The sequence below is a fragment of the Ostrinia furnacalis genome, unplaced genomic scaffold (assembly GCF_004193835.3).
Source record: "Ostrinia furnacalis isolate ACB-3 unplaced genomic scaffold, ASM419383v2 OfSCF7487, whole genome shotgun sequence".
NCBI lineage: Eukaryota > Metazoa > Arthropoda > Insecta > Lepidoptera > Crambidae > Ostrinia > Ostrinia furnacalis.
In genome coordinates this window covers 877,328-888,403 of record NW_021137726.1, presented here as the reverse complement: position 1 = coordinate 888,403, position 11,076 = coordinate 877,328, and the positions used below count along the sequence as shown (strand labels likewise).

The following is an 11,076-nucleotide window of genomic DNA, read 5'->3' as shown; positions in this document are numbered from 1 at the left end:
TTACACTCCCTGATAAACTGGTTTATCATAAACATTTTTTTTTATGTTTAAACATTTACGCAATCATTTAAAAGCTAACCATTCAAGTAACTGAAGAGCACTGAAAACCTGTAATAAATGCTAAGACAGACGAACCAAACCTTACATTATATTTTGGTTTCTAATAATTAGTACCTACATCTGTTTTATCGAATACCACTAGTCATTGGGGTACTTTTTATGCTAAAATCACTAAAACGAAGGAAGAAACACTTCTTTCTATCGTTTGTAGGAAATTCCCAAGTTTCACTTCACTTGTAGGTAGCGAGGTAGGACCAAACGAAAATTGACTTCAAAACAAAAAAAACTCTCATATAAAATGCATTTTATGTGTCCGTCTGTGTTTCCATATGGTCCATGTGTCTAGTAAGTTCAGTTTCTTGCTCTAAGTCACTGTGGCTGGAATCATTATCTGAAAACAAAAATTCAAATCAAAAATCAAATTGGAAAAAATATTCATTAATTTGTTTTTTTTTTTGCTTTAGTAAACGACGTTAAAGAAAATTAATGGATCGTATTTCAGTTTGGATTTGATTTTATAATTTATGAAACACTTTTACCCCAAAAATATAAAGTTTCCAATATGATGGAAACAGAAATTTTAATAAGATGATTTGATTAAGTTACTTGAGATTACACAGAATGTTTTATGATGACTGAATAAAAGATTCGTAAATTGTATTTAATTTTTATACTGTTGTAAATTAAGTTATTCGTAAGTAACCATTATTTTAAAATTTTTTATTCATCACCAGTGCATGAAAACATAACTTCTATTTTAAAATGGCGTTAGAGACACTCAATTTTATTATAATATTATGTCTTTTTTTTTGTTTTTCGTCTGACTCATTAATATCCATTTTTATAACAACTTGCATTCCAACTTTATTTCGGCACGTTTAGACAATTCGTTGCTAGAATAAATTATTATCAAGACCCGAATCGAATTCGAATAAACAATCTTTCAAAGGCGTTGAGTTCATTGAACTGGTTGTCGCGAGGTAGGTATAGGTTTCTATAGTTATTACCTAATTACACCCTTAATACTTTCGGCATCACACCGATTGTGATGCCGATGACAAACCACCTTCGTGGAATTGTGCTAAAATAAACTTTAACACGCTCACCTTGAGATCTAATATCCAACTCGAGAACAACTAATGAAGCATCGTCCAGCACCCCTGACCACCTAGCAGCTTGGACCTTGAACCCGCAGTGTTCCCTCACCACAACCGTGGGCCTACTTAAAATAAACTTTATCACCCTTATCATGAGGTCTAGTATCCAACGCGAAAACAGCTAGCGGAGCATCGTCCAGTACTCCTGACCACCTCGCAGCTAGGACTCTGGATCCGCGTTGTCCCCTCACCACGACCGTTGGCACCACGCTCGGGGAAATAAAAGACCCTCAAGAACGTATCGAAGGAAAATAAACTTTATTACCCTTACCATGAGGTCTAGTATCCAACGCGAGGACAGCTAGCGGAGCATCGTCCAGCACTCCTGACGACCTAGCAGCCAGGACCCTGAACTCGCGGTGTCTTTTCACCACGACTGTTGGCACCACGCTCGGGGAAATCGAAGACACGCAAGAACGTATTGAAGGATAATAAACTTTATGACCCTTACCATGAGGTCTAGTATCCAATGCGAGAACAGCTAGCGGAGCATCGTCCAGCACTCCTGACCATCTGGCAGCCAGGACTCTGGATCCGCGGTGTCCCCTCACCACGACCGTTGGCACCACGCTCGGGGAGATGGAAGACCCTCCATACATGGACACGCCTACATTTCTGCGTAGGATTGTACTAAAACAAAAAGTTGACATCATAATTTGAGCCAGTGAACGGCAGTCCAGATCTGAACGTCTGCCTCCCCATAAAAACCTAAGTTAGCTAGATAGCGAGAAACAAAAATCACTCTATCTCGAAATATCTAAGTCTTAGCTTTCCAAAAATCTCTTTATCAAGCAGGGGACGTCAACAGGCCTTCTCCTACAATTAATAAAACGACAGGTCCTGCGCTTACTGCATTCAGGTTCTCTCCATGATCTTCACTAGTTCGTGGTCACCACTCCAGAACTTTTCTACCCCAGTGGCCACCAGTTTACGAGCTATGTACCCTTACCACTGCAACTTAGTGTGGCGATCTAGAGGCAATGCCTGTTACTTGGTTCTCTCACAGATCTCCTCATTGCTACGTTTAAACCACACCCAATACCTAGCCTGTTCACATACCTTTGCTCAGGGTCGCGCCGTGGAGTCTTCTTCTTACACATGACCACCAGCGTCACGCACAACGTGGTCAGTATTGTCAGCAGTACCAGCGACAGTGCTGCCCCAGTTAGCAGGGCCACGCTGTTGTCGGTCACTGATGGTGGGGGAGGTGCTGGAGTCATGGTTTGGAGGGAACCTGGGTATCAAACATGAGTTATGTGATTTGAGATCATTTCAGATTTTGTTATATGTATTACATAACTGTCCAGTTTTTATTGGCGGTCAGGATGTAGTTCTCGTTATCTCGTTCATAATATGACATTATGTTGGCTGTACCTTGTAATTATTCAAATGAAGCCTATTTTGTGCGTTGTGTTATTGCGTTGTTTACTTAAAAAGTCACTATAAACGCTAGTTGAAACACATTTCTTTTAAGCTTTAAAGTTTTTGTTTAATTGAAGATGAATGGATGCGAGCGGTGCAGAACCGGTCTCTGTGGAAATCCTTGGGGAGGCCTTTGTCCAGCAGTGGACGTCTTTCGGCTGAAACGAACGAACCAAGAATAGTATTTTCCCTAACCCACTTTTTTAATAACCATTTATTTAATTCAGGGTACATGAAAAGCGCATGAATTAACGAAACGAGTGGGCACTATAATGTAATGCGGCCTTTTCATTAGCTACCCTCTTCCATCCTATCACGCATCCAATAAGCCCTCTAATCTAATTGCACCGGTTCGCGGCAAAAACCGCGGCGATATGTTTGTTAATCAGCTAAGTGCACGTGTTTACTCGGTAAGTCGCTCGAAACAACGTACCTTTCGTCGGTTCAGCGATATCCGTGTAGGGTGCGTAGAACAGCCAGTTCAGTGGCTATTCTTTCGTTCGTTAAATCTACTGCTGGACAAAGGCCTCCCTCAAGGATTTCCATAACGATTGGTCCTGCGCTACTTGTATCCAGGCTCTTCCCGCGACCGTCGGTCTACCTAGTAGGAGGCCTGCAAATGCTACGGCTTCCGGCCCGTGGTTGCCACCCGAGAACTTTTCTACCCTAGTGGCCATCGTCTCTACGAGCTGTGCCCTGCCCACTGTCACTTGATTGTAGCTATTGCAAAGCAATGCGAAGAAAGATGGAAATATGGATGAAGATATTCGTAACTTTTATGCATTCGATACCGTTTTCATGAGTAATTAAAGCGAGAAAGTATCGATAAATGTTTTCGATTNTCGAATATAGTATGATATCCCATTATGTATCAATAAAATACCAAGCTTTCAAATTATCAGAAAAAAAAACAAATCGAAGTGTTCAATATGAACTGCACTAAAAATACCTGAAACTCTACGACTTTAAGCAAGGACTGATAAACTAATATTGGCTTTGTCTTTACCCTTTATATCGGACAGCAGGTGTTTTTTAACTTGCTGTATAAGTATGTAAACAATGGCGTACTTTGATCGATTTATTGAATTTTCTTTCTCGATGCTTTTACAGTTTTAAACTGATATCTTAACTGAATGATCCAAAAACTAGCTGTTATAGTCTACACTGTGGTGCCAGCTAAAAAATAAACGCGCTAAATATTGGCGCTGTGCCGATCGAGTGCTAGGTTTCATGTTTTATATGGAGAACCTCTTGATAACGGAGATGGATAGAGCATCAAGCCTCCATCCACTTTTGAAAAATTTAAAAACGGCAAAATTGAAAATAAATACTGTTGGAGTTCGGTTTTTTGCTGGATTAAAATAGTTAACCACTTGTGAATGTGATAGCTTACAGTGTACTAGAAAAACACGATTGCATCACATCATTTTTTTTTCAATTGATATCGTGAACTTTCAATGTGTATCAGGTTGAAATACCTGATTACTTGCTAGTGTAAAATGTAAGACATTGAACAATACACCCCAATATTCGGAGACAGTAACCACTACATAAAAAAATCCTCAGTAAAGACCAACAAAGTGTACAGTAGTGTTCCCAGATTTAAATTGGTTTCGTAAGCTTGATTTGAAAGATGTTGCTGTACCTCGGAGAACTAGTTAATCCATCTGACCACCCAGCTGGATTTAGCTCATTCGGACATCTGTATAGGTAGATCATAAGATCGGTATTGCACATGATAGTATAAGAAAATGGAAAGTGGACTTACCAGGGACATCCAAGTCATCAGCGGTTCTTATAGTCACACTATGTAACGCTGCTGGTCGAGTCGACCTTCCCATCGGTGTTTCCGCGTACACCATCAAAGTGTACTTCCCAGGAGGTAGTGGATCGAGAGCGAACTGCGGCTTGTCGTTGACGACGCGGTACACCGCTTCGGTGAGACCTCGCCCGGAGATGCCCTGGGGAAAACTAGCTGATATAGTCATTATTATAGTTGACTAAATAGGTGCTACGACAGATTAGTAAGCTGAAGTGCAACGGGCAGGGCACATAGTACGTAGAACTGACGGTCGATGGAGCAGCAAGGTTCTGGAGAGGAGGCCACGTACCACGTACACAAGGTGGACCGACGACCTCATAAAGGCAGCAGGATGGCGCTGGATACATGCCGCTACCAACCGGCCTTTGTGGAAATCATTGTACCTATGTTCAGCAGTGGACGTCGTATGGCTGAAATGACGATGAAATAGGTGCTAAAATTGTTTTTTATAATATCTGATAGGTACTCAGTAACAAAAGATTTAGTAATGTGCTATAAAATAGTGTCGGAAAAGAGGAGATCGGTGCAAAAGATTAGTAATAGATGTGACCCGAGCCATCCTAAAATTGGACATTCGACCGCGACTCCGTCTCAGGCTACGGCTCGTTCTTGGACGAGCCCCTCCGGCTTCGAGGGGAAGCCCTTTATTTTATACGATTAATAGCTGTTAGGTATGACTATATTGTGTATTGAGTAGAATGGTAGTGTATGATGGTGGTAGTGGATGATTGTCTCTATACCAGGGGTTCCCAGTCTTTTTCATCCCTCGGCGCACTTACAAAAGTATTTTGTCACGGCGCCCTACCCTACGAAAAATATACAGTCGAAAGACGGGCAGGTAAAGACATGTGAGGGGTAGGGTATCAACGGTTTTGAAGCGCTAATGCGACGTAAATGATTGACTCGCGGGGCACCAAGGACACTTTGGGAACCCCGGCTCTATACTAATGGTATGTAATGGTAAAGCAGATCACTGCACGCTCTCACCTGGTCGTACCTCCAGGACCCGCAGCAGGAACCTCTAGGCTTCCCCGTTGTGGCCCCGCATTATAATGACCCTATGTTAAGTAGTGACGTGTGGAGTTAGTAAAGCAGATCACTCCACGCCCTCACCTGGTCTTTTAGCGTGGAGATCTCATTGTGCCTCCAGGGCCTCCAGCAGAAACCTCTGTTTCAGCTCCCCATCATGGTCCCGCACTTTATAATGACCCTATGTTAAGATAGTGACGTGTGGAGTTAGTAAAGCAGATCACTCCACGCTCTCACCTGGTCGTTCAGCGTGGAGATCTCATTGTCTTGCACTGGCGCCGCGGGGCGTACCTCCAGGGCTTCTAGCAGGAACCTCTGGGCCAGCCCTCCGTCGTGGCCCGGCTCGCAGCGGAGGACTTCGTTCTGGATCTCACAGTTGCTTGGCGGTTCGGGGAGGGCTGTAGGGAGTTTGATAGGGAATGTTTTGAGTGTGAAAGTTGATTGACGTTAAAATTTTCACTCATGTTTTTATGTGCTTTTGAGCTGTGCTTGCAGATATCTAGCTAGCTAAGATGCAGATATCTAGGTGGGTTTTTTTATTCGTAAAGTGCTAAAGATATAAACGCTTGGGAAGACTTTAAAAAGGCACATAATAATAAATCTTAAAGTGCTTATTTGACACATAATTACCAGATTTGTATTGATCACACATCTTAATGGTTAAAATGTAGACAATTAAATGTAGACAATGAACAATCGTTATATGAGACCATCTGACATCGAAGTTTTTTGCCGATCATATTGGTTCCTTCTTTCGATTTGATTTCGATGATGTACTCATAGGTGCAGTAAAACTTCTAAAATGACCCTCCACCTAAATCATAACCAATCTGCTTACCGGCGGGCATAATCCTAAACAAGCAAGGCTCTCTCTGATTGCCTATATCGTTGCTAGTCCAACAGGCCAGCCAGCCCAGGTCGTCGTCAATATTTTCTGAGGGTAGACCATGAATGACTGTGCTGATGGTACCCATTACTGTTATGTTTGATGCTGGGATCTGGAAGAGAGAATCCTGTCAAAACTACCATCATGAATATGGGAGAGTTTAGCGAATGAGTTGAAAATATTGAATAGTGAAAAAAAGTGTTCTAATTGGGTGCCAAAACTGCCAAGTTCGATAGATTATGTTACATGCGCTTGGGTTCTTTTCCATGGCAATATAGTTTTGCGGGATACTGTACTATTAGAGTATTAATAGAGAGAGTTTTAACAATACTCTTATAATTGAACTGGATCATGATTTTTACAAGTCCAGTTTTAATGCGGGACTTTACAAACGGAATGTTTGTGGAATGTTTAGTATCAAGATACGGTATCCTGCAAAAGATAGTACCTATGAAAAATAGTGTGTCCCCGTAGGAAGCCCTATTCGAAGTTATTGAATACCTATCATAAAGTGCAAGTTATAGAGATGATGAAACTCACCGGCAATACATCCCTCGTGCCATTATATGTCCAGTAGAAGTGCAAAGGGCCCGCGTCCCTACTCGACGGAGCACTGACGGAGCACCGAGCCCTGACCTCGCCGCCAGGGGCACCGGCTATCTGTTGCACCACGCTGCCTGTCGCGCATTCTGGGCGGGCTAGAAGAAGGTAGAGACCGGTCAAGTGCGAGTCGAAGAAGGTTTCGTTTCAGCTAAGAATTAAAACAATATTTTCTTAATAATAAGGAAACAAAAATCGGATAAGCACGTTACATTATCACATTTTTCACATTCAGTATTTAAACCAAATTTGATGCCCTTGTTTAAGTTTTAGCCTGCTAAACATCACAACACACAGTCCTGCCGCTGCTTTTGCCAGAATCAAATGTAAATTTTTCATGAACTTTCATAAACTATGTCCAATTTTTTATCGTTCGTTCATTCGTTTCAGCCAAATGACGTCCACTGCTGGACAAAGGCCTCCTCCAAGGTTTTCCACAATAGTTTACTTTGTAATGAAACAATATTGATGAAATAGTTCCTTAAAAATACTGCATCTGAATGTTGCTGTCGTATAGTTTGCGATAACTTTTTCAGCACTGATAAGCAGGTATTGCTTAGGAAAGTCTAACTTCAGTAGTTATGATAAAAAGCTATAATCAGTATCTTTTCTTTGGTACTCACAAAGCAGATTCAAGGTCGTCAGTCTACCTTGTGGGTGGACGTCGTACGTTGCGCTTTCTAGTCCTTACCAGAGGCTAAGAACAGTTTTTTCTTTGGTACTCACAAAGCACATTCAAAGTGAGTGGCTCACTCAGCGCACTTCCCTCAGAGTTCCTCGCCCGGCACCGGTAGATCGCGGAGTGGTGCCTCCTAAGCCCTCTCAGGATCAACTTGCTGCCCTCCACTGCTATCCCTNCTATTCCCCCGATGGGGTCGTCACGTATCAAATGCACCTAATTAAAACAAAATTATGTATGTAACTTAAATTATACAAAATAATCTATACTTATAATATAATAAATGCGAAAGTAACTCTGTCTGTCTTGCTGTCACGTCTAAACCACTGAGCGGATTTTGATGAAATTTGGCATAGAGATAGTCTGAGGACGTAGGATAGTTTTTATCCCGGTTTTTGAAACAGGGACGCGCGCGATAAAGTCTTTCTGTGACAGTCAAAATTCAACGCGGGCGAAGTCGCGGGTGGAAAGCTAGTTTCAATATAAACCGTCTTCCTAATAATTGGATCTAGCCAGCATGGGCAATGTAGAACAAACCCTCTATTTGCCTCTATGGGAATATTCCCACCTCACGTTGCCACCGCTGCAATTCCTGTGTGACCAGGATCTACAGCTTGACAGTCAATAAAAAGCCAACTAAGGTCAAGTTGGTTCCTAGTAAGTAATTAGAGAAGATTGAATCACCGCTTGATGATAATGCTTTTTTTTATTTAGAGTTTTTATCTAAAAGGATAATAATATGTCAGCAAAATTATGATGCCATTTATTATTTAGTTTAGATTATTTACTAAATAAGCATTGCGTGCTATAAATGACTACGAGTATATTGCCTGAAAATCTTATAATCTAATTCAAATTAGGTAATTAATTTTCTATCAAAAACTTAACTAGCAAATCAAACTTAATAGCTGAATAAATCTTTGATGTTGGTTTTATTTTATAATTTCACCAAAAAGCAACGAAGAAAAATAATTTTCCTCACGCTTTATAATAATTTCTACAGAAAAAGAGTTGCTTTGTGTAAAACCAAAAGCAAAGTTTTTCTATAAAACCAATTATAACATTTTCCAGATTTTATTCTCACACTAATATTCCTGGACATAATAGTCGGTTATTATAAAGTTATTTTCCGTTATAACAAATTGAATTTTCATAACGTTATAATTAAAATAACATTAGCTTAGCACGTGACACGCCACTCGGGGCTTACGTACGTGAAAGAAATTTTCTGTTTGCATGAAAAATCGTTTCTGAGGTGCAAAATAAACTGTAAGATTAAGTCCCACCATCAAAAACGCTACCAAGTGAGGCAATCACGTGTTTTTCAAGCTTTAAGTCGAGCTTTGGAAGCTTTAAATGTCTTAATTTAAAAGTGAAGTAGATAGCTCATTTTTGTGATATCGTGAGCTGAAATTACAGGTCCTGACAAAATAATAGGTCCTGGCGAATTACTTACTTAAGTGGAACGAGTAACATACAAAGTATTTGTAATTTTACATCAAAGCATAGAAAATGAAGCAAGAAAATACTAAATTAAGCAATTAAAAAAGATTAAGAATATTTTTGTTAACCTTCTGTCACTAAATTGTATCCAAAAAATATGTTCAAAATTAAGAATAAGAATAAGAAATTTATTCATAATGTTCATTACATATCAAATTTTCAATATATTTTCTTATTAATAATAAACAATTGCAGTATTAGATAATAAGAAAGAAATGCACATCATGTCCAAATAAATAAATTAATAATACAAATAGAATTAATGTCAATTAAATGTCAAAATAAATAGTGGGTAACAGTGTCAATAACAATTCAATTTCCAAACAGTTCGTCAATTTTATAGAACGCCTGCTCGATCAACCACTTTTTTAATTGAAATTAAGTTGGGACCTTTGGGACTTATCCAGTTTTTGTGTTTGAGGGGTTATTGGTGGTGTAAAGTAGAACTGCAAATTAAAGATTACCTCAGTTCCCTTGTAAAAGGTAAAGTTGGTTGCAGGCGGTGATGCGTCAGCCGAGCAGAGCAGTTCAGCGTTCTCGTCTTCTCTTAGCATACGGGGATCTTTGGGCTCTATCAGCGATATTTGCGCTACTGGCGGATCTGTAACAAATATAAATTGTTAAACTAAGTAGAATGATCGATTGGTAGCGGCCAGCGTACAGCGCTTTATGATGCTGCTACCTTTATGATGTCGTCGACGCAGGCCGCTACCAATCGATCAACATGGAAAACATTGGGGGAGGCCTATGTTCAGCAGTGGACGTCCTATGGCTGAAATGATGATGATGATGAAATAAAGTAGAATAGTTAGCGGAGTAGAAGTATTGGCTGTCGAAGAGTTTTTGAAAGGGACTGAGAGTGTAGGGCCTCCTGATTCATGGGGTCATGAGAATAATAGATTAAATTAACGTTTTGTAAGTCCATGTTATTAGCAGCTAATAGATTTATAATATACATTTTTGACGCGGGCTTTGACTATTACATAAAAGGTGTCAAATGGTGTGACGAAATGAAGACGATCAAAACAAGTTGTTAGAAGTTTTCCAGCAATTTGTTTGACCATAATAAGTTTGGTGTGATTTTCGTAGCATAATTAGTTGTATGTAACAATGTTACGTAGGTAACTACTTCGCTAAATGAGTAAAAAATGTGCAGTCGCAAAAATCTTTTTGTAACCCATAGTTCGATATTAAACCAGACTCATTTTATTCCATTTTTATTCCATTGGCTCATTTCGCATTCGGTATCCGTAATTAAAATAACACCTTTACCGATAACAAAGAACAATTAGCATCAATTAGCAGAAGATGCAGGCCAATCACGGTTTAAAATTGAACAAAGCCGGAACGGAATGGTATTCGGCAGGCAGCCGGCGAAATTGTTTATTCCGCTCACGGCATCACTGACAAAGTCTGCCCAGCCCGCACCAACACTTGGCCAAAGAATAAACGCTGAAATACGTTGTTCAGTCGAATGCACATTTAACTATACATTTTTGTAGCAACAGCATCCATTATACTATAATCCGGGCATTTTCAAGGCGAGAGTGAATAGGCACTTACAGAGAAGATTATGTTCCATCCTAGACCGCATCTCACTAACACCAGGTGCGATTGCGGTCAAATAACTGCCTTGCCATGCATTAAAAAAAACTACTTAGGATACCACAGCAGCTTGATATGATGGCGTCTTTAGAAACAATCATCAATCATCATCATCATCATCATTATAGTTTTTGTCGAACTGTCTTTAATATTCGTAAAATTCTACTACTCTAAAATCGAGTCTCCAATTTCGTTCCAAGCTAGTACCGTCCACTGCTGGACAAAGGCCTCGTCCAATACAGTACGTCGAATTTCTATTTTAGTACGTCGAATACTCGCTTCAAAATTGATTTTCGAAGGTTTCACCGAAATT

The 11,076-nt window shown here is 40.0% G+C and overlaps 1 protein-coding gene across 1 annotated transcript in view; it reads right to left on the bottom strand.

The window, feature by feature from the left end:
• Positions 1-201: 201 nt before the first annotated feature.
• The window catches only part of LOC114364906 (nephrin), a 111,278-nt gene continuing 100,403 nt past the window's right edge, over positions 202-11,076 (bottom strand). Inside the window, exons 8-16 of the mRNA XM_028321266.1 lie at positions 9,623-9,759; positions 7,703-7,871; positions 6,917-7,074; positions 6,329-6,488; positions 5,728-5,888; positions 4,408-4,600; positions 2,277-2,451; positions 1,669-1,847; positions 202-451 (exon numbers count right to left, since the gene is read on the bottom strand). Coding sequence (XP_028177067.1) covers positions 366-451; positions 1,669-1,847; positions 2,277-2,451; positions 4,408-4,600; positions 5,728-5,888; positions 6,329-6,488; positions 6,917-7,074; positions 7,703-7,871; positions 9,623-9,759 — 1,418 coding nt within the window. The 3' untranslated portion in view covers positions 202-365. The remainder of the gene's footprint in view (positions 452-1,668; positions 1,848-2,276; positions 2,452-4,407; positions 4,601-5,727; positions 5,889-6,328; positions 6,489-6,916; positions 7,075-7,702; positions 7,872-9,622; positions 9,760-11,076) is intronic.